General features: G+C 49.9%; 1 protein-coding gene across 1 annotated transcript in view; it reads right to left on the reverse strand.

Annotated features, from left to right (window-relative positions):
• Positions 1-24,436, reverse strand: part of LOC147109988 (phospholipase A2 inhibitor gamma subunit B-like) — an 85,179-nt gene that overhangs the window by 4,884 nt on the left and 55,859 nt on the right. The window contains 2 exon segments of the mRNA XM_086002451.1: positions 4,744-4,908; positions 7,598-7,741. Of these exon segments, the coding sequence (XP_085858577.1) occupies positions 4,744-4,908; positions 7,598-7,741 (309 nt within the window).

Here is a 24,436-nt window from a genome sequence, read left to right on the forward strand (position 1 = left end):
CAATGGGGCGGTCCGACTGAAGTTTGGATTTGGGGCGGCCAAAGGGCGTTGCACGAGGATGTGACGTCATTTTCTGCGCGCGCATCCGGGCGGCCGCTAAACTTTGCGCCGGCGCTAACGGGCAACTTAATTTGGGGCGGGGCGCAAACTGCGCTGCGCCCGGGCGCTACACGCATAGCGCCCGAAAATCACTTCTCTTAAGGCGCTAACTGCTGGCGCAAGCAACTGAAAATCTAGCCCATTAATTTTAGTAAAAAAATAGTACTGGTGAAATTAATGGGACTGAAAGCCAATAAATCCCCTGGACCCGATGGCCTACATCCTAGGGTTTTGAAAGAGTTGGCTGTAGAGATAGTGGATGCATTGGTTGTCATTTTCCAAAATTCTATTGATTCCAGAACGGTTCCTGCAGATTGGAAGGTGGCAAATGTAACCCCAGTCTTTAAGAAATGAGGGAGAGAGAAAACAGGGAAATTAAGACCAGTTAGCCTGACATCAGTGCAGGGGAAATGCTCAAATCTATTATTAAGGATGTGGTAACAGGGCACTTAGAAAATGATAATGTGATTGGGCAGAGTCAACACGGATTTATGAAAGGGAAATCGTGTTTGACAAATCTGTTAGAGTTTTTTGAGGTTGTAACTAGCAGAATAGATAAGGGGGAACCAGTGGATGTGGTGTATTTGGATTTTCAGAAGGCATTCGATAAGGTGCCACACAAGAGGTTATTAAACAAAATTAGGGCTCATGGGATTGGGGGTAATATCCTAGCATGGATTGAGGACTGGTTAACCGACAGGAAACAGAGAGTAGGAATAAATGGGTCATTTTCAGGTTGGCAGGCTGTAACTAGTGGGGTACCGCAAGGATCAGTGCTTGGGCCCCAGCTATTCACAATGGCCCAGAAATTCGGGTCCCAACGCGCGAGTGCGGACGGAGTACTCACGCGTGGACCCGATGGAAGTGCCGGTTTCTTGCATGCACTACGCATGCGCGGGAAACCGACACTTCCGATCCTCTGAACCAAGGGTTTCAGAGGTCGAACGCGTACGCGCGGGAGTCTGCGCCTGCGCGTTGAACTTCCGCTTTTTTTACAGGTTTGCCCGTGCGAGAAGGCCTCTGCATTTTACACATTAAAAAACCAGAAGGAAGGACTTCATTTTAAAAGGTAAGTGGTCAATTAATTAAAATTAGAACATTTTTTCCACAGGTTTATTATTTTTACATACTTTACAATAAGGTAAGTGTATTTTTAGCCCCGATTTTTTATAAAATTATTTTTTTGAAAAATTTAAATTATTGTTTAAAATAGTTACTTAATGTTATTTATAGTTGATTTAAATAGTGTGATTTTTTTTCAAATTTATTTTAAGGTTGAGTACTGTTTTGGGCGCCCGGAGTTTTCATGAGTTTGACAGTTCTTTCTGTCAAACTCATGAATGGACTTTTCCCTCCTCCGGTTGGTTGCCCAGTGCTCACGTGATCCCAGTCGACGCATCGCACTAACTACGCCGCTGGGTCACGCAAGCACAGCGTGCCGGGAGCTGGACCAGGCCACAGACAGGAAATCCACGCAGGCCCAGGCTTCAACGGCCGGCGCGCTATGTAAGTGTAGGTCGGGGGCTTGCACCCGCAGGAAGCCCCCGACACCAATTTCTGGGCCAATATATCCAAGTTTGCTGATGATACAAAGCTGGGTGGGAATGTAAGTTGTGAGGAGGATGCAAGGAGGCTTCAAGGGGATATCGACAGGCTAAGTGAGAGGGCAAGAACGTGGCAAATGGAATATAATGTGGAGAAATGTGAAGTTATCCACTTTGGTAGGAAAAATAGAAAAGCAGAGTATTTTTAAATGGTGAGATTGGGAAATGTTGGTGTTCAGAGGGACCTGGGTGTCCTTGTACAGGAATCACTGAAAGTTAACATGCAGGTACAGCAAACAATTGGGAAAACAAATGGTATGTTGGCCTTTATTACAAGAGGATTGGAGTATAAGAGTAAAGACGTCTTACTGCAATTATACAGGGCCCTGGTGAGACCACACCTGGAGTATTGTGGACAGTTCTGGTCTCCTTACCTAAGGAAGGATATACTTGCCATAGAGGGAGTGCAGCGAAGGTTCACCAGACTGGTTCCTGGGATAGGGGGATTGTCCTATGAGGACAGATTGAGTAGACTAGGCCTATATTCTCTAGAGTTTAGAAGAATGAGAGGTGATCTCATTGAAACATACAAAATTCTTACAGGGCTTGACAGGGTAGATGCTGGGAGGATGTTTCCCCCTGGCTGGGGAGTCTAGAACCAGGGGTCACAGTCTCAGGATAAGGGGTCGGCCATTTAGGACTGAGATGAGGAGGAATTTCTTCACTCAGAGGGCGGTGAATCTTTGGAATTCTCTACCCCAGAGGGCTGTGGAGGCTCAGTCGTTGAGTATATTCAAGACAGAGATCGATAGGTTTTTGGATATTTAGGGAATCAAGGGATATGGGGATCGGGTGGGAAAGTGGAGATGAGGTCGAAGATCAGCCATGATCTCATTGAATGGCGGAGCAGGCTCGAGGGGCCGAATGGCCAACTCCTGCTCCTGTTTCTTATGTTCTTATACAGGAGGAGGCCTGTTACAGGGACACAGATCCCAGTTGTTGGGCGTTTGGTGGATATGTTTTAGGAATAAAACAAAATGCGATTCCTACCCCAGTTAGCGGTCTGCCTTTGAGTGCTGGTCCCTGGCGTCACTGTGCTGCTCATTCTGTCTCCTGATTCACCAAATCCAATCAAAGAGAGGTGAAATGAAGAGATCATTAAACCAAAGGCTAGAAATTCCACGCTCCTGACTTAATAATCTTCCTGGGATTCATTCCAACAATTTACACAGGAACAGGAGGAGGCCCATTGAGCCCCTCGAGCCTGTTACACAGGAACAGGAGGAGGCCCATTCAGCCCCTCGAGCCTATTACACAGGAACAGGAGGAGGCCCATTGAGCCCCTCGAGCCTGGTACACAGGCACAGGAGGAGGCCTATTCAGCCCCTCGAGCCTGTTAGACATGAAGAGGAGGAGGCCCATTCAAACTCTTCGAGTCTGTTACACAGGAACAGGAGGAGGCCCATTCAGCCCCTCGAGCCTGTTACACAGGAACAGGAGGAGGCCCATTCAGCCCCTCGAGCCTGTTACCATAGAAACAGGAGGAGACCCATTCAGCCCCTCGAGCCTGTTACACAGGAACAGGAGGAGGCCATTCAACCCATCGAGCCGGTTACACAGGAACAGGAGGAGGCCCATTCAGCCCCCTCGAGCCTGTTACCATAGAAACAGGAGGAGGCCCATTCAGCCCCTCAAGCCTGTTACATAGGAACAGTAGGAGGCCATTCAGCCCGTCGAGCCGGTTACACAGGAACAGGAGGAGGCCCATTCTGCCCCTCCAGCCTGTTACACAGGAATAGGAGGAGGCCCATTCAGACCCTCGAGCCTGTTACACAGGAACAGGAGGAGGCCGTTCAGTCCCTCGAGCCTGTTACACAGGAACAGGAGGAGGCCCATTCAGCCCCTCGAGCCTGTTACTCAGGAACAGGAGGAGGCCCATTCAGCCCCTCGAGCCTGTTACATTGGAACAGGAGGAGGCCCATTCAGCCCCTGGAGCCTGTTACACAGGAACAGGAGGAGGCCCATTCAGCCCCTCGAGCCTGTTACCATAGGAACAGGAGGAGGCCCATTCAGCCCCTGGAGCCGGTTACACAGGAACAGGAGGAGGCCCATTCAGCCCCTCGAGCCTGTTACACAGGAACAGGAGGAGGCCCATTCAGCCCCTTGAGCCTGTTACACAGGAACAGGAGGAGGCCCATTCAGCCCCTCGAGCCTGTTACCATAGGAACAGTAGGAGGCCCATTCAGCCCCTCGAGCCTGTTACACAGGAACAGGAGGAGGCCCATTCAGCCCCTCGAGCCTGTTAAACAGGAACAGGAGGAGGCCCATTCAGCCCCTCGAGCCTGTTACACAGGAACAGGAGGAGGACATTCAGCCCCTCGAGCCTGTTACACAGGAACAGGAGGAGGCCCATTCAGCCCCTCGATTCTGTTACACAGGAACAGGAGGAGGCCCATTCAGCCCCTCGAGCCTGTTACCATAGGAACAGGAGGAGGCCCATTCAGCCCCTCGAGCCTGTTACACAGGAACAGGAGGAGGCCCATTCAGCCCCTCGAGCCTGTTACTCAGGAACAGGAGGAGGCCATTCAGCCCCTCGAGCCTGTTACACAGGAAGAGGAGGAGGCCCATTCAGCCCCTCAAGCCTGTTACACAGGAACAGGAGGAGGCCATTCAGCCCTTCGAGCCTGTTACACAGGAACAGGACGAGGCCATTCAGCCCCTCGAGCCTGTTACACTGGAACAGGAGGAGGCCCATTCAGCCCCTCAAGCCTGTTACACAGGAACAGGAGGAGGCCCATTCAGACCCTCGAGCCTGTTACACAGGAACAGGAGGAGGCCATTCAGCCCCTTGAGCCTGTTACACAGGAACAGGAGGAGGCCATTCAGCCCCTCGAGCCTGTTACATAGGAAAATAGGAGACTTGTAACAGGGACAGAGATCCCTTTTTTGTTTCTCTTTCTTTCTCTTTCTTTCTCTCTCTCTCTTTCTTTAGCTTCCTTCGTTCCTCTTTCTTTCTCTCCCACTCCCTTCCTCCCTCGCTCTCTCACGTTATGACGTTGATCTGTCGCGCTCCGCTCTGCGCCGGTTGTCTCTCCCTTACCTGGCTCACGTGTGGCGACGCTCCTGGCGTCCCCGTTGCAGAGGTTTCCCACACAACACGCGGGAAGCTCTTTGACCAACATACGGAAAGCACGAAACTCGCTGGTGCTTTGTCAGCTCAGCTCCGAGGCACAGCCCCTGGTGAAGAACGGTTGCCCGATCGGCACTAGACACAGACGGGAAACAGGTTAGATATCGGGGGGGGGGTTTGATACAACATTCCCCGCCGGTTATAACGGACGTGTTCGTGACAGCGACATTGGCCCGCTATACGCGATGGGCGGTATAACGGGGCCGCACTGTGACAGTGCTCGACTCGTCCCTATACCTGTGCATCACCCTTGCTGCAATTACATCATATTTTATTGCCCAGGAACAGGCCATTCAGCCCAACACTTCTATGCCAATCTCTAGGATCCGCACAAGCCTCCTCCCTACTGTACTTGCATTTATTTACTGTTTCAGAAGACCTTAAGAACTAGGATCAGGAGTCGGCCTTTAGGCCCCTCGAGACTGCTCCGTCATTCAGTGAGATCAAGGTGATCTTCGACCTCAACTCCACTTTCCCGCCTGATCCCCATATCCCTTGATTCCCCGAGAGTCCAAAAATCTATCGATCTCCGCCTTGAATATTCTCAAAGACTGAACATTCACAGCCCTCTGGGGCAGAGAATTTCAAAGATTCACAACCCTCTAAGTGAAGAAATTCCTCCTCATCTCAATCCTAAATGGCCGACTCCTTATCCTGAGTCTGTGACCCCCTAGTTTTAGACTCCCCAGCCAGGGGAAACAACCTTTCAGCATCTGCCCTCTCAATCCCCCTCAGAATCTTATTTGTTTCAATGCGATCACCTCTCATTCTTCTAAACTCCAGAGAGTATCGGCCCATTCTACACAATCTCTCCTCATAGGACAAGCCTCTCATCCCAGGAATCAATCTCGTGAACCTTCGTTGCATTCTCTCCAAGGCAAGTATAAGGAGACCAAAACTGTGCACTGTTCTCCAGGTGTGGTCTCACATCTGTACAATTCTATTAATACTGCCTTACTCTTATACTCCAACCCCCTAGAATTAAAGGCCAACATGCCATTCGCCTTCCTAATTGCTTGCTGTACCTGCATGCCAACTCTCGGTGTTTCCTGTACGAAGACGCCTAAATCTCTCTGAACACCAACATTTAATAGTTTTGCACCATTTAATAAATATTCTGTTTTTCTATTCTTCCTACCAAAGTGAATAACCTCACATTTCCCCACCTTATACTCCACCTTATTGCCCACTCGCTGAACCTGTCTATATCCCTTTGCAGACTCTGTGTGTTCTCCTCACAGCTTACATGCCCACCTAGCTTTGTATCGTCAGCAAACTTGGATACATTGCACTCGGTCCCTTCATCTAAGTCATTACTGTAGATTGTAAATTGCTGAGGCCCAAGCACTGATCCTTGCGGCACCCCACTAGTTACAGCCTGCCAACCGGAAAATGACCCGTTCATCCTTACTCTGTTTTCTGCCCGTTAACCAATCCTCTATCCACGCTAATAGATTACCCACAACCCCACGAGCCCTTATCTTGCGTAACAACCTTTTATGTGGCACCTTATCAAATGCCTTTTGAAAATCTAAATATACTACATCCACTGGTTCCCCTTTATCTACCCCGCATGTTCCATCCTCAAAAAACTCTAATAAATTTGTTAAACATGATTTCCCTTTCACAAAACCACGCTGACTCTGCCTAGCCATATTATCATTTTCTAAGTGCCCTGTTACCACTTCCCCGTTTTCTCTCTCTCCACCTTTCTTGAATCAGATGAAGAGGCACTTTAAACATAATCTGTGCTTTAGTGATGTTGTTTGAGCGATAAATATTGGCCCCAGGGCACTGGGGACAGCTCCCCCCTGCTCTTCTTCCAATAGTGGCCATAGGATCCTTTACGTCCACCTGAAAGGGCAGACAGGGTCTCGGTTTAACCTCTTATCCAAAAGATGGGAACTCCGATAGTGCGGCGCTCCTTCAGTACTGCCCCTCCGACAGTGCAGCACTCCTTCAGTACTGCACCTCCGACAGTACGGCGCTCCTTCACTACTGCCCCTCCGACAGTGCGGCGCTCCCTCAGTACTGCACCTCCGACAGTGCAGAGCTCCTTCAGTACTGCCCCTCCGACAGTGTGGCGCTCCCTCAGTACCGCCCCTCCGACAGTGTGGCGCTCCCTCAGTACTGCCCCTCTGACAGTGCAGCGCTCCCTCAGTACTGCACCTCCGACAGTGCAGCGCTCCTTCAGTACTGCCCCTCCGACAGTGTGGCGCTCCCTCAGTACCGCCCCTCCGACAGTGCAGCGCTCTCTCAGTACTGCCCCTCCGACAGTGTGGCGCTCCCTCAGTGCTGCCCCTCCGACAGTGCGGCGCTCCCTTAGGACTGCCCCTCCGACAGTGCAGTGCTCCCTCAGTACTGCACCTCCGACAGTGCAGCGCTCCTTCAGTACTGCCCCTCCGACAGTGTGGCGCTCCCTCAGTACCGCCTCTCCGACAGTGCAGCGCTCCCTCAGTACTGCCCCTCTGACAGTTCGGTGCTCCCTCAGTACTGCCCCTCGACAGTGTGGCGCTCCCTCAGTACGGCCCCTCCGACAGTGCGGCGCTCCCTCAGTACTGCCCCTCCGACAGTGTGGCGCTCCCTCAGTACTGGCACTCGGTGTCACAGCTTGGTTTACGGGGCTCAAGTCTCTGGAGTGTGAAACTCGAACCTACATCCTTCTAACTCAGAGGCGAGGGCGCTACCCACTCAGCCACAGCTGACACACTGGGGTGCGTGGAATCACTCAAGTCTCACAACCACGGCAGAAGATTCAACCTACACAGATCCTGTTTGCCTGAGAGATTCATGCAGCGGGTCTCCGGGCCAACGCACTTCACTGTTTCTTCATAAGCGCTGCAGGTATCGGACGAGCTGTTAAAACACCCTCTGCATTCCAATCCATTCTGGGTGGTGTCCAGCAGATCTGAAATGGAAACCAGAAAGGGAGATTCTTTTCACCTTAAGAAGACAGACGAGCTTGGTATTTTTGATTTGGTTCATTGTCTTGGTTAGAAATCAGCCCAGAATTCTGCAACAGGACCTTTGACTGTGTGCATCGCAGCAGGAGAAGGCCATTCAGCCCCTCGAGCCTGTTCCGCCATTCAATTAGATCGCAGGTGATCTATTCCTTATTCACCCGTCTTAGCGCAGTATGCCTTGATACCCTTACCCAGCAACAATCTGTCGATGTCAGTCTTGAAAGCTCCAATTATCTGTCTGACCCATTGTTCTTGAATCCTCCACCAAATGAAATACAGTAGAGGGAGCTTTACTCTGTATCTAACCCGTGCTGTACCTGCCCTGGGAGTGTTTGATGGGACAGTGTAGAGGGAGCTTTACTGTGTATCTAACCCGTGCTGTACCTGCCCTGGGAGTATTTGATGGGACAGTGTAGAGGGAGCTTTACTGTGTATCTAACCCGTGCTGTACCTGCCCTGGGAGTGTTTGATGGGACATTGTAGAGGGAGCTTTACTCTGTATCTAACCCGTGCTGTACCTGCCCTGGGAGTGTTTGATGGGACAGTGTAGAGGGAGCTTTACTCTGTATCTATCCCGTGCTGTACCTGCCCTGGGAGTATTTGATGGGACAGTGTAGAGGGAGCTTTACTGTGTACCAACCCCGTGCTGTACCTGTCTTGGAATTGTTTGATGGGGCAGTGTAGAGGGAGCTTTACTGTGTATCTAACCCGTGTTGTACCTGCACTGGGAGTGTTTGATGGGACAGTGTAGAGGGAGCTTTACTGTGTACCAACCCCGTGCTGTACCTGTCTTGGAATTGTTTGATGGGGCAGAGTAGAGGGAGCTTTACTGTGTATCTAACCCATGCTGTACCAGCCCTGGGAGTGTTTGATGGAACAGTGTAGAGGGAGCTTTACTCTGTGTCTAAACCCGTGCTGTACCTGCCCTGGGAGTGATTGGCCCAGTAATTCCGTTCCAAACGCGTGAGTACGGTCGGGGTACTCACGCGTCTGGCCGGAGGAAATGCCGGTTTTCAGCATGCACAGCGCATGCGGAGAAAACCGGCATTTCCTGTCCTCTGAACGAAGGGGTTCAGAGGCAAGCGCGTGCGACTGCACAGGCAGCGCGTGCGCAGTGAACTTCGTCGATTTCATTCATGGATTCAGTGAGGGTAAGTCCTTGCAACTTACACATGAAAAAAGCATGTGTAAAGTTGCTCCAGAGGCTGCAGAGGAAGATATATTTTATCGTGGAGCTTCTGAAAGGCAATATTTTTGTTTGGGAAAGGGAGGAAAGTTATTTTAAGAAATGATGAGGTAAAAGTTTAGAAGTTTAATTTTTTTTTAAATGGGTTTTCAGTACTGTAGGTAGAAGGAGCAATTGTGGCTGTGTGAATTGAATTTGCTGTGTTTAATGTGAAAATGACTGTTCTAAAATATATTCTTTTAAGTAATTATGTATGTATGTCTGTATATATTCCTTTACGTATATGTATATATTCCTTTACTTATGTGTATGAATGTATGTATTTAATTATGATTTTCCAATAAGTTACTTTCTCTGAAAGTCATAATTAAATAAATACATTCATATACATAAGTAAAGGAATATATACATACATATACGCAAAGGAATATATACAGACATACATACATAATTACTTAAAAGAATATATTACTGATGAAAAGTTTCTTTCTTAAAAATGTTGGAGTCATTTTCACATTAATAAACACAGCAAATTCAATTCACATAGCCACAATTGATCCTTCTACCTACAGTACTGAAAACCCGTTTTAAAAAACAAAAATAAACTTTAAAACTTACCTCAGCATTTCTTAAAATAACTTTCCTCCCTTTCCCAAACAAAAATATTGCCTTTCAGAAGATCCACGATAAAAAATATCTTCCTCCGCAGCCTCTGGAGCAACTGTACTCATGCTTTTTTCATGTGTAAGTTGTAAGGACTTAACCTCACTGAAAGCATGAATGAAACCGGCGAATTTTACTGCGGACGCGCTGCCTGTGCAGTCGCACGCGTTCTGCCTCTGAACCCCTTTGTTCAGAGGACTGGAAATGCCGGTTTTCCCCGCATGCGCTGTGCATGCTGAAAACCGGCATTTCCTCCGGCCAGACGCGTGAGTACCCCGACCGTACTCGGGCGTTTGGAACGGAATTACTGGGCCAACATTTTACATGTCAATAAAATGAAAAATGTAAAAATTGCACGATTTGCCCCCTCGCATCTGCGACTGAGGGTCCAAGGAGGTGCATTGCGCAAGAGGTCATCGTCGTATGTATCCTCACACTGTTCCCTTTCGGGAACTGTATGAAGTGGTGGAAGGATTTCTGGCCACGTTAACGCTCCTTCCGTGACCATAACCATCTTCATACCAGCCATTAGGGTGGTTAGTCCTATGGCGCGAGGGTTTTACGGGCTCCCACAACCCATCTGAGGGGGGGGGGGGGGGCCACCCACACCCGCGGACGCAAGTATCCCGCTGGATGTCCACCCAGAATTTATAGTTGGAGCTCCGACTCCACTTGCCGGGACTGGCTGGAGCGGGGTTCAAAACCCTACTCCTTCTGGCCCAGCGGCGGGGATGCTTACCGCTACGCAAAAGGCCCACTCCCCGCAAAAGGTGGCACCCATACGTTTCCTGCGCCTTTTCCCTCCCCGTGACTGGAGCCCTATGCTGCCACTTGAAAGACCAAGGTATCATCTGTCCTTTTTGAGGCGCCTTGGACTTCTCATTACCAATGATGAGCAGGCGCTGCGCCTCCACCTCATTGAGGAGATTGCTGAGGTCATCATCAGTTCAATTGTGAGTTCCTTCAATGCCGTGAATTGTGCTCATTCCAGCCATTTCACGTTGCTAATCTGAGTGGGCCTTTGGCGTAGCGGTAGCATCCCCGCCGCTGGGCCACACGGCATAGGGTTTCGAACCCCGCTCCAGACAGTCCCGGCAAATGGAGTCGGAGCTCCGGCTCTAAATTCTGGGTAGACATCCAGTGGGATATTTGCGTCAGTGGGTGTGGGTGGCTCCCCCCCTCGTATAGGTTGTGGGAGCCCGTAAAACCCTACCGCCATAGGACTAACCACCCTAATGGCTGGTACAAAGATGGTTACGGTCACGGAAGGAGCGTTAATCACGGCCAGAAATCCTTCCACCACTTCATACAGTTCCCCAAAGGGAACAGTGTGAAGACACGTACGACGACGACGTTGCTAATTAAATAAATGGAATGAAAAAAATGCTTTCAGGGCTTTTAAAAGTCTTGAAATCGCTTTAATTCTGTTTAAAACTACTTCAGATTCTTCAAAATAATTTAAACGTTTTTAAAAGTTTATAAAAGTTACCAAAAGCTTCTTAAAAATACAAAAAACCTATTTAAAATGCTGCTCTACATGTAAAAATGCTTTGCAGCTTGTGAGAAGCATTGGGGGCGTGTCCTTTTAAAATGAGACCTCAAGGGGCATGTCTCAGTTGCACAGCGCGCTACAGGCTTCGCGCTGGCTGCACACCTGGGCGGCGTGACGTCAGACGCTGCCCGGGAGTCAACATTTTAAAACAGGAATTCCAGGCGTCCCTGAAGCTCAACGGCCGGCGCGTCGGGTAAGTGCATATCGGGGGCTTGCACGCACGGCAAGCCCCCGACCCGAATTTCTGCCCCATTGATGGGACAGTGTAGAGGGAGCTTTACTCTGTTTCTAAACCCGTGCTGTACCTGCGCTGGGAGTGTTTGATGGGACAGCGTAGAGGGAGCTTTACTCTGTATCTAACCCCGTGCTGCACCTGCGCTGGGAGTGTTTGATGGGACAGTGTAGAGGGAGCTTTACTCTGTATCTAAACCCGTGCTGTACCTGTCCTGGGAGTGTTTGGTGGGACAGTGTAGAGGGAGCTTTACTCTGTATCTAACCCCGTGCTGTACCTGCCCTGGGAGTGTTTGATGGGACAGTGTAGAGGGAGCTTTACTCTGTATCTAACCCGTGCTGTACCTGCCCTGGGAGTGTTTGATGGGGACAGTGTAGAGGGAGCTTTACTCTGTATCCAACCCCGTGCTGTACCTGCCCTGGGAGTGATTGATGGGACAGTGTAGAGGGAGCTTTACTCTGTACCTAACCCGTGCTGTACCTGCCCTGGAAGTGTTTGATGGGACAGTGTAGAGGGAGCATAACTCTGTATCTAACCCGTGCTGTACCTGCCATGGGAGTGTTTGATGGGACAGTGTAGTGGCAGCTTTACTCTGTACCTAACCCGTGGTGTATGTAACCTGTTCCACCTTAAGAGAACTTAAGCCTGTTCCACCTTAAGAGATGTACTACTTTCTCTGGCTGCTGTATACGTAATACCGGTGGTGACCACCAGTATATAAGTACTGTGTAGTGATATTGCTGTTAGTATAGCCCTGACCTCCAACTAGTAAAGACCTGTTAAAACGTTATTCTTGTAGTGTGTGTCAGTAATTAATCTTAAATACAACTAGAACACACAGACTTAACAGTGGCGACGAGTCCGATTCTTACCCTGCGGCAGTTTATATCCACGGCGGCTTCGTCCACAGAACGGGCGTCGAAGAGAGGCATCCACCCTCATCACCCTGCTGGAAGACACGTCGCGCGGCAGACATCGAGAACCCGGAGTGCAGAAGATATCCTGAACTCGAAGCCTCCATCAGCGGCAGTCAGCTATCTTCCTTCTACCTCGGTGGTGGGTAAGCCGGTCAGCGACGCGAGCAGAAAGTCGGCCGCGTTGGCTGTACAGACGGGGAGGGAAGACGGAGGAATAAGGGTGGTGAGATCGATCGCGACCGGAGATAAGGGCCGGGCCGCATTCGGGCCAAAAAGGCGCAGCGTCTGGGGCGACTGAAGGCGCGAGAGCCGCGGTGAAGGCGTACGCAGCCGTTGCTAATAACCGGGCTGCAAGAAGGGCTGCGAGGCGCGACATCGGGGAAGCGCGAATGCCCGAGGGAGCTGCGGTGAAGCGGAGACAGCGTCGGGGGAGTTACTAACCGCTGGGAAAGGGGAGCAGCAGCGGCACGCCAAACGCCATTGCAGCCAGCGGGTGAAGAAGGCGAGCGCGGGAAAGACCGCCAAGCGCGGGAAACCGCCATTTTGTAGGCGGAGGACGAAGACAAGAGCGGGAAGCCGCCATCTTGGAAAAAGGGAAATCACTAAAAAGAAATTGCAACGATGCCTAAACATGGGAACATTAATACCTTTGATAGCGACATCGAAGATTGGGCCTCGTATGTAGAACGCATACAAAATTATTGTAAAGCAAATAAAATCCCAGATGATGAGAAAGCACTAACTTTATTAAACTTAATGGGTGCGAAGACATACGGGCAATTGAAACACCTTTTATCACCAGATGAACTGGCGGAGAAGACGTTCGAGGAGATTGTTACTGTCCTGAGAAATCATCTAAACCCCACGCCGCTGATGCTAGCGGAACGATTTAAATTTTACAGCAGAAAGCAGCTGAAAGATGAAAGCAATGCTGAATATTTAATGGAATTGCGTAAGCTAGCAAAGTACTGTCAGTTTGGAACGGGACTAACAGATGCGCTAAGAGATAAATTTGTGTGTGGATTATTAAAAGAAGATACACAAAAGTGACTGCTCGAGGGGAATGAGCTGACGCTTGAGAAAGCGGTCACTATGGCAGCATCACACGAAGCTGCAGCGAGAGGCACAGCAATAATGTAGCTACGGTCACCGGAACTCAGTACAAATCAATTGGTTTTGAGTACTGTAAAATGTTATCGTTGTGGAAAGACAACGCACGATCAGAACCAGTGTTGGTTTAAAAACCAAGAATGCAGAACGTGTGGCAGGCTTGGCCACATAGCTAAAGTATGCCGGTCAGGAAAGAAGACCAGCAACAAAAAGTCACCGCAAGGAAAATACATAAAGGTACACAAGGTGACAAAGAACAGTTCGAACGAACAGAAGTCAGATTCAGACGCTAGCAGTAATGAACTGGGTAGCTTAAGAGTACACAACGTTGGTAAGGATGCAGATCTCCAGACAATTTGGGTCACTCTTCAGATAGCAGGAGTCCAAGTAAAGATGGAATTGGACACTGGATCGGCATTGACGGTTATGAATAAGAAAGATTACAAAAGGCTATTCCAATATATTCCCCTACGGGATATGGAGATTATATTGAAAACATACACGGGGCAAAGAGTGTACCCCATCGGAAAGATAGAGGTAAAAGTGGTCCTCAAGGGCAAAGAAAGCCAAGTAATGGACTTATATGTGCTACCTGAAGGAGGTCCACCACTACTGGGACGGGAGTGGATTAGGAAAATGAATATGGACTGGCACTCCTTAAAGGCACTAACGGTAGATTCCGGGGAAACAGATGTCAAACCTAAACGATTGTCCAGAATATTGGATGATGGTAAAGAGGTGTTCCAGCAGGGACTGGGAACACTGAGAGGAATTACGGCAAACATCAAGATTGATGAACATGCACACCCAAAATTTTTCAAAGCCAGACCAGTACCCTATGCAATACGACCTGCTGTAGAAGCGGAACTGGAAGCGCTAGAACGTTCAGGTGTACTGTCTAAGGTAGATTGGAGTGAGTGGGCTACGCCCATTGTTCCCGTTATGAAACGTCCTTCGAGCAACAAGCCAGGAGAACCAGGGAAGGTTCGCATCTGTGGAGACTTCAAGATCACCGTTAATCCGGTGCTTCACACGGTGCAGTATCCGCTTCCGCGGATTGAGGATATTTTTGCTTCGTTGTCTGGCGGGAAACACTTCACCAAGATAGACCTGGCGCAGGCGTACTTGCAGATGGAGGTTGAAGAAGAGTCACGCCAGTACCTCACGATCAACACGCATAGAGGTTTGTACCGGTATAATAGGCTGGTTTTTGGAGTGGCATCGGCTCCAGCAATTTGGCAGAGGGCCATGGAGCAGGTATTACAGGGAATTCCAGGCACACAATGTTACCTGGACGATATTCTGATTACAGGAGATGGTGATGAAGAACACCTCGCAAACTTGGAACTGGTGCTCAACAGACTGAAAGAGTATGGACTTGCAGAAATGTGAGTTCTTTCAGAAGCGGATCTCGTACTGTGGTCATGTCATTGACCGGGAGGGGCTTCATAAGTCTCCTGACAAGATAGAGGCAGTTGTAAAGGCTCCCGCTCCGGATAATGTCTCTCAGTTGAGGTCGTTTCTAGGATTGATTAACTATTACCATAAGTTTCTACCGAATCTATCCATGGTACTGCACCCGCTGAACGCTCTTTTACAGAAGGGGGTACCATGGGAATGGAGCGAAAACTGTAAGAAGGCATTTCGCAAAAGCAAAGAATTGATCACCTCAGAGGAAGTGTTGGCTCACTTCAACCCGACACTGCCTATTCGGTTGGCTTGTGATGCTTCTCCATATGGTATTGGGGCAGTACTCTCACACAAGTTGCCAAATGGCATGGAAAGGCCAGTCGCGTTTGCATCCAGATCATTGACCTCCGCTGAGCGCAACTATGCGCAGATCGATAGGGAGGCTCTCAGCCTTGTATGGGGAGTGAAGAAGTTTAATCATTACCTGCAGGGCCAAAAATTCACACTTCTGACAGACCATCAGCCGTTGGTATCCATTTTTAACCCTAAGAAGGGTGTTTCGGTGATGACAGCACAGAGACTCCAGAGATGGTCCCTTTTCCTAGGGGCACATCAATATCAAATAGAATTCAAAGGTACAAAGCGGCATGGCAATGCTGATGGGCTGTCGCCCCTGCCACTACCTGAAGAAGAAGAGACGACGAAAGTTGACCCTGTTGAGTTATTTCATTCGACCATCATCGAGTGTTTACCAGTCACCAATGCAAGTATTGAAAGAGAAACCAGGAACGACCCGACACTGTCCCGAGTCTACGAGGTGACAGTGAAGGGATGGCCAACACATGGTGATCCTCTGTTACTGGCATTCTCGGCAAGGCGAGACCAGCTGTCTGTCTGCCATGGTACTTTGATGTACGGGACAAGAGTGATTATTCCTCCCAAGTTAAGGGAAAGAGTTCTAAAGGAACTGCATGAAGGTCATCTGGGGGGAGTTAAGATGAAAAGTCTTGCTAGGGCTTATGTATGGTGGCCGGGTATTGACCAACAGATAGAGGAGTTGACAAAAAGCTGCGCTGGGTGCCAAAAAGTGCAAAATGCACCTCCGATCGCACCGCTACACCCATGGGAATGGCCTTCAGCCCCATGGCAACACGTACATATTGACTTTGCTGGTCCATTCATGGACTCCATGTTCCTAATTGCGGTGGACGCACATTCCAAATGGCCAGAAGTGATCAAGATGAATACCACTACTTCAGAAAAGACAATTGCGGTGTTAAGAACAATATTCGCAAGGAACGGATTGCCAGAACAGGTCTGTTCGGACAACGGACCACAGTTCGTGTCGGAAGAATTCCAAAAATTCTTAAAGAAGAATGGGGTGAAACATTATACCTCTGCCCCATGTCATCCGGCGACAAACGGGTTGGCCGAGAGATTTGTCCAAACATTCAAAAAGGCAATAAAGGCCATGAACGATGATCAGATTCCGCTACAACACAAGGTGGACAATTTCCTAATGGCATATCGAAACGCCGCTCATGCAGTAACTAACCAAAGTCCTGCCATGATGTTTTATAACAGGAGGTTGCGGTCCAGGTTGGACTTGTTAAAACCAAATGTGCGGAGGGAAGTGGAAAACAAACAGTTCTGGCATATTAATAACAAGACCACTCGAAGTTTCGACGTAGGACAACCAGTGTTGGCAAGGGACGATGGAAACGAAAAATGGCAGTCCGGAACAATTCGGGCCAGACAAGGACCTCTGATGTACACAGTAGATATTGGTAACAATGTGATAAGGCGTCATGCGGATCAACTGGTAGAATCGAGAGCAAGGGTCAAACCCATGGTTGCGACAGAGACAACTGTGGAAGACGTTAATGAAACTGAAGCATCTACCTCGGCAGGGAATGTACCTGATGATGACGTCCAATACATAGGAAACCAACTAGAGGAGTCACCTCAGCAACAAGAATCAGAGACCACTGAAAGGCGTTATCCAACCCGAATCAGAAGGCCTCCTGAGAGACTGAACCTTTGAACTGTTTATACCTGATGTTATATATGTATATATGTTATTATGTTATGTTAAATGGGGATATGACTGTTAAGCTAAAAAGGGAGGATTGTGGTGTATGTAACCTGTTCCACCTTAAGAGAACTTAAGCCTGTTCCACCTTAAGAGATGTACTACTTTCTCTGGCTGCTGTATACGTAATACCGGTGGTGACCACCGGTATATAAGTACTGTGTAGTGATATTGCTGTTAGTATAGCCCTGGCCTCCAACTAGTAAAGAGCTGTTGAAACGTTATTCTTGTAGTCTGTGTCAGTAATTAATCTTAAATACAACTAGAACACACAGACTTAACATAACCCGTGCTGTACCTGCCCTGGAAGTGTTTGATGGGACAGTGTAGAGGGAGCTTTACTCTGTATCTAACCCGTGCTGTACTTGCCCTGGGAGTGTTTGATGGGACAGTGTAGAGGGAGCTTTACGATATATCTAACCCGTGCTGTACCCGCTCTGGGAGCGTTTGATGGGACAGCGTAGAGGGAACATTACTCTGTATCTAACCCGTGCTGTACTTGCCCTGGAAGTGTTTGATGGGACAGTGTAGAGGGAGATTTACGTTATATCTAACCCGTGCTGTACCCGCCCTGGGAGTGTTTGATGGGACAGTGTAGAGGGAGCTTTACTCTGTATCTAACCCATGCTGTACCTGCCCTGGGAGTGTTTGATGGGACAGTGTAGAGGGAGCTTTCCTCTGTATCAACCCGTGCTGTACCTGCCCTGGGAGTGTTTGATGGGACAGTGTAGAGGGAGCTTTACGCCATATCGAACCTGTGCTGTACCTGCCTTGGAAGTGTTTGATGGCACAGTGTAGAGGGAGCTTCACTCTGTATCTAACCCTATGCTGTACCAGCCCTGGGAGTGTTTGATGGGACAGTGTAGAGGGAGCCTTACTCTGTATCTAACCCGTGCTGTACCTGCCCTGGGAGTGTTTGATGGGACAGTGTAGAGGGAGCTTTACTCTGTATCTAACCCATGTTGTACCTGCCCTGGGAGTTTTTGATGGGGCAGTGTAGAGGGAGCTTTACTCTGCATATAAGCCGTGGTGTACCTGCCCTGGGGGTGTTTGATGGGACAGTGTAGTGGGAGCTTTACTCTGTATCTATCCTGTACTGTAGCAGTCCTGGGAGTGTTTGATGGGACAGTGTAGAGGGAGCTTTACTCTCTATCTAACCCGTGCTGTACCTGCCCTGGGACTGTTTGATGGGGCTGTGTAGAAGGAGCTTTACTTTGTATCCAACCCGTGCTGTACCTGCCCTGGGAGTGTTTAATGGGACAGTGTAGAGGGAGCTTTACTCTGTGTCTAACCCGTGCTGTACCTGCCCTGGGAGTGTCTGATGGGACAGTGTAGAGGGAGCTTTACTTTGTATCTAACCCGTGCTGTACCTGCCCTGGGAGTGTTTGATGGGACAGTGTAGAGGGAGCTTTATTCTGTATCTAACCCGTGCTGTACCTGCCCAGGGAGTGTCTGACGGGACAGTGTAGAGTGAGCTTTATTCTGTATCTAACCCGTGCTGTACCTGCCCGGGGAGTGTTTGACGGGACAGTGTAGAGGGAGCTTTACTCTGTATCTAACCCGTGCTGTACCTGCCCTGGGAGTGTTTGATGGGACAGTGTAGAGGGAGCTTTACTCTGTCTAAAGCCCCGTGCTGTACCTGCCCTGGGAGTGTTTGATGGGACAGTGTACAGGGATCTTTACTCTGTATCTACCCCGTGCTGTACCTGCCCTGGGAGTGTTTGATGGGACAATGTAGAGGGAGCTTTACTCTGTATCTATCCCGTGCTGTAGCTGCCCTGGGAGTGTTTGATGGGACAGTATAGCGGGAGCTTTACTCTGTATCTAACTCCGTGCTGTACCAGCCCTGGGCGTATTTGATGGGACAGTGTAGAGGGAGCTTTACTCTGTAGCTATCCCGTGTTGTACCTGCCCTGGGAGTGTTTGATGTGGACAGTGTAGAGGGAGCTATACTGTGTATCTAACCCCGTGCTGTACCTGCCCTGGGATTGTTTGATGGGACAGTGTAGAGGGAGCTTTACTCTGTATCTAACCCGTGCTGTACCAGCCCTGGGAGTGTTTGATGGGACAGAGTAGCGGGAGCTTTACTCTGTATCTACACCCGTGCTGTACCTGTCCTAGGAGTGTTTGGTGGGACAGTGTAGAAGGAGCTTTACTCTGTATCTAACCCGTGCTGTACCTGCCCTGGGAGTGTTTGATGGGACAATGTAGAGGGAGCTTTACTCTGTATCTAACCCGGTGCTGTACCTGCCCTGGGAGTGATTGATGGGACAGTGTAGAGGGAGCTTTACTCTGCACCGAACCCGTGCTGTACCTGCCCTGGAAGTGTTTGATGGGACAGTGTAGAGGGAGCATAACTCTGTATCTAACCCGTGCTGTACCCGCTCTGGGAGTGTTTGATGGGACAGCGTAGAGGGAACATTACTCTGTATCTAACCCGTGCTGTACTTGCCCTGGAAGTGTTTGATGGGACAGTGTAGGGGGCGCATAACTCTGTATCTAACCCGTGCTGTACCCGCCCTGGGAGTGTTTGATGGGACAGTGTAGAGGGAGCTTTACGTTATATTTAACCCGTGCTGTACCTGCCCTGGGAGTGTTTGATGGGACAGTGTAGAGGGAGCTTTACTCTGTATCTAACCCGTGCTGTACCTGCCCTGGGAGTGTTTGATGGGACAGTGTAGAGGGAGCTTTACGCTATATCTAACCTGTGCTGTACCTGCCTTGGAAGTGTTTGATGGCACAGTGTAGAGGGAGCTTCACTCTGTTTCTAACCCCATGCTGTACCTGCCCTGGGAGTGTTTGATGGGACAGTGTAGAGGGAGCCTTACTCTGTATCTAACCCGTGCTGTACCTGCCCTGGGAGTGATTTGATGGGACAGTGTAGAGGGAGCTTTACTCTGTATCTAACCCGTGCTGTACCTGCCCTGGGAGTGTTTAATGGGACAGTGTAGAGGGAGCTTTACTCTGTGTCTAACCCGTGCTGTACCTGCCCTGGGAGTGTCTGATGGGACAGTGTAGAGGGAGCTTTACTCTGTATCTAACCCGTGCTGTACCTGCCCTGGGAGTGTTTGATGGGACAGTGTAGAGGGAGCTTTATTCTGTATCTAACCCGTGCTGTACCTGCCCAGGGAGTGTCTGACGGGACAGTGTAGAGTGAGCTTTATTCTGTATCTAACCCGTGCTGTACCTGCCCAGGGAGTGTCTGACGGGACAGTGTAGAGTGAGCTTTATTCTGTATCTAACCCGTGCTGTACCTGCCCGGGGAGTGTTTGACGGGACAGTGTAGAGGGAGCTTTACTCTGTATCTAACCCGTGCTGTACCTGCCCTGGGAGTGTTTGATGGGACAGTGTAGAGGGAGCTTTACTCTGTCTAAAGCCCCGTGCTCTACCTGCCCTGGGAGTGTTTGATGGGACAGTGTACAGGGATCTTTACTCTGTATCTACCCCGTGCTGTACCTGCCCTGGGAGTGTTTGATGGGACAATGTAGAGGGAGCTTTACTCTGTATCTATCCCGTGCTGTAGCTGCCCTGGGAGTGTTTGATGGGACAGTATAGCGGGAGCTTTACTCTGTATCTAACCCCGTGCTGTACCAGCCCTGGGCGTATTTGATGGGACAGTGTAGAGGGAGCTTTACTCTGTAGCTATCCCGTGTTGTACCTGCCCTGGGAGTGTTTGATGTGGACAGTGTAGAGGGAGCTATACTGTGTATCTAACCCCGTGCTGTACCTGCCCTGGGATTGTTTGATGGGACAGTGTAGAGGGAGCTTTACTCTGTGTCTAACCCGTGCTGTACCTGCCCTGGGAGTGTTTGATGGGACAGTGCAGAGGGAGCTTTACTCTGTATCTAACCCGTGCTGTACCAGCCCTGGGAGTGTTTCATGGGACAGAGTAGAGGGAGCTTTACTCTGTATCTACACCCGTGCTGTACCTGTCCTAGGAGTGTTTGGTGGGACAGTGTAGAAGGAGCTTTACTCTGTATCTAACCCGTGCTGTACCTGCCCTGGGAGTGTTTGATGGGACAATGTAGAGGGAGCTTTACTCTGTATCTAACCCGGTGCTGTACCTGCCCTGGGAGTGATTGATGGGACAGTGTAGAGGGAGCTTTACTCTGCACCGAACCCGTGCTGTACCTGCCCTGGAAGTGTTTGATGGGACAGTGTAGAGGGAGCATAACTCTGTATCTAACCCGTGCTGTACCCGCTCTGGGAGTGTTTGATGGGACAGCGTAGAGGGAACATTACTCTGTATCTAACCCGTGCTGTACTTGCCCTGGAAGTGTTTGATGGGACAGTGTAGGGGGCGCATAACTCTGTATCTAACCCGTGCAGTACCTGCCCTGGGAGTGTTTGATGGGACAGTGTAGAGGGAGCTTTACGTTATATTTAACCCGTGCTGTACCCGCCCTGGGAGTGTTTGATGGGACAGTGTAGAGGGAGCTTTACTCTGTATCTAACCCGTGCTGTACCTGCCCTGGGAGTGTTTGATGGGACAGTGTAGAGGGAGCTTTACGCTATATCTAACCTGTGCTATACCTGCCTTGGAAGTGTTTGATGGCACAGTGTAGAGGGAGCTTCACTCTGTTTCTAACCCCATGCTGTACCTGCCCTGGGAGTGTTTGATGGGACAGTGTAGAGGGAGCCTTACTCTGTATCTAACCCGTGCTGTACCTGCCCTGGGAGTGTTTTGATGGGACAGTGTAGAGGGAGCTTTACTCTGTATCTAACCCGTGCTGTACCTGCCCTGGGAGTGTTTAATGGGACAGTGTAGAGGGAGCTTTACTCTGTGTCTAACCCGTGCTGTCCCTGCCCTGGGAGTGTCTGATGGGACAGTGTAGAGGGAGCTTTACTCTGTATCTAACCCGTGCTGTACCTGCCCTGGGAGTGTTTGATGGGACAGTGTAGAGGGAGCTTTATTCTGTATCTAACCCGTGCTGTACCTGCCCAGGGAGTGTCTGACGGGACAGTGTAGAGTGAGCTTTATTCTGTATCTAACCCGTGCTGTACCTGCCCGGGGAGTGTTTGACGGGACAGTGTAGAGGGAGCTTTACTCTGTATCTAACACGTGCTGTACCTGCCCTGGGAGTGTTTGATGGGACAGTGTAGAGGGAGCTTTACTCTGTATAAAGCCCCGTGCTGTACCTGCCCTGGGAGTGTTTGATGGGACAGTGTATAGGGATCTTTACTCTGTATCTACCCCGTGCTGTACCTGCCCTGGGAGTGTTTGATGGGACAATGTAGAGGGAGCTTTACTCTGTATCTATCCCGTGCTGTACCAGCCCTGGGCGTATTTGATGGGACAGTGTAGAGGGAGCTTTACTCTGTAGCTATCCCGTGTTGTACCTGCCCTGGGAGTGTTTGATGTGGACAGTGTAGAGGGAGCTATACTGTGTATCTAACCCCGTGCTGTACCTGCCCTGGGATTGTTTGATGGGACAGTGTAGAGGGAGCTTTACTCTGTGTCTAACCCGTGCTGTACCTGCCCTGGGAGTGTTTGATGGGACAGTGTAGAGGGAGCTTTACTCTGTATCTAACCCGTGCTGTACCAGCCCTGGGAGTGTTTGATGGGACAGTGTAGAGGGAGCTTTACTCTGTATCTACACCCGTGCTGTACCTGTCCTAGGAGTGTTTGGTGGGACAGTGTAGAAGGAGCTTTACTCTGTATCTAACCCGTGCTGTACCTGCCCTGGGAGTGTTTGATGGGACAATGTAGAGGGACCTTTACTCTGTATCTAACCCGGTGCTCTACCTGCCCTGGAAGTGTTTGATGGGACAGTGTAGAGGGAGCATAACTCTGTATCTAACCCGTGCTGTACCCGCTCTGGGAGTGTTTGATGGGACAGCGTAGAGGGAACATTACTCTGTATCTAACCCGTGCTGTACTTGCCCTGGAAGTGTTTGATGGGACAGTGTAGAGGGAGCTTTACGTTATATTTAACCCGTGCTGTACCCGCCCTGGGAGTGTTTGATGGGACAGTGTAGAGGGAGCTTTACGTTATATTTAACCCGTGCTGTACCCGCCCTGGGAGTGTTTGATGGGACAGTGTAGAGGGAGCTTTACTCTGTATCTAACCCGTGCTGTACCTGCACTGGGAGTGTTTGGTGGGACAGTGTAGAGGGAGCTTTATGCTATATCTAACCTGTGCTGTACCTGCCTTGGAAGTGTTTGATGGCACAGTGTAGAGGGAGCTTCACTCTGTTTCTAACCCCATGCTGTACCTGCCCTGGGAGTGTTTGATGGGACAGTGTAGAGGGAGCCTTACTCTGTATCTAACCCGTGCTGTACCTGCCCTGGGAGTGTTTGATGGGACAGTGTAGAGGGAGCTTTATTCTGTATCTAACCCGTGCTGTACCTGCCCAGGGAGTGTCTGACGGGACAGTGTAGAGTGAGCTTTATTCTGTATCTAACCCGTGCTGTACCTGCCCGGGGAGTGTTTGACGGGACAGTGTAGAGGGAGCTTTACTCTGTATCTAACACGTGCTGTACCTGCCCTGGGAGTGTTTGATGGGACAGTGTAGAGGGAGCTTTACTCTGTATAAAGCCCCGTGCTGTACCTGCCCTGGGAGTGTTTGATGGGACAGTGTATAGGGATCTTTACTCTGTATCTACCCCGTGCTGTACCTGCCCTGGGAGTGTTTGATGGGACAATGTAGAGGGAGCTTTACTCTGTATCTATCCCGTGCTGTACCAGCCCTGGGCGTATTTGATGGGACAGTGTAGAGGGAGCTTTACTCTGTAGCTATCCCGTGTTGTACCTGCCCTGGGAGTGTTTGATGTGGACAGTGTAGAGGGAGCTATACTGTGTATCTAACCCCGTGCTGTACCTGCCCTGGGATTGTTTGATGGGACAGTGTAGAGGGAGCTTTACTCTGTGTCTAACCCGTGCTGTACCTGCCCTGGGAGTGTTTGATGGGACAGTGTAGAGGGAGCTTTACTCTGTATCTAACCCGTGCTGTACCAGCCCTGGGAGTGTTTGATGGGACAGTGTAGAGGGAGCTTTACTCTGTATCTACACCCGTGCTGTACCTGTCCTAGGAGTGTTTGGTGGGACAGTGTAGAAGGAGCTTTACTCTGTATCTAACCCGTGCTGTACCTGCCCTGGGAGTGTTTGATGGGACAATGTAGAGGGACCTTTACTCTGTATCTAACCCGGTGCTCTACCTGCCCTGGAAGTGTTTGATGGGACAGTGTAGAGGGAGCATAACTCTGTATCTAACCCGTGCTGTACCCGCTCTGGGAGTGTTTGATGGGACAGCGTAGAGGGAACATTACTCTGTATCTAACCCGTGCTGTACTTGCCCTGGAAGTGTTTGATGGGACAGTGTAGAGGGAGCTTTACGTTATATTTAACCCGTGCTGTACCCGCCCTGGGAGTGTTTGATGGGACAGTGTAGAGGGAGCTTTACGTTATATTTAACCCGTGCTGTACCCGCCCTGGGAGTGTTTGATGGGACAGTGTAGAGGGAGCTTTACTCTGTAT

Source organism: Somniosus microcephalus, chromosome 12 (assembly GCF_052327205.1).
Source record: "Somniosus microcephalus isolate GS21.2 chromosome 12, FLI_Smic_1.0, whole genome shotgun sequence".
NCBI classification, from domain to species: Eukaryota; Metazoa; Chordata; class Chondrichthyes; order Squaliformes; family Somniosidae; genus Somniosus; species Somniosus microcephalus.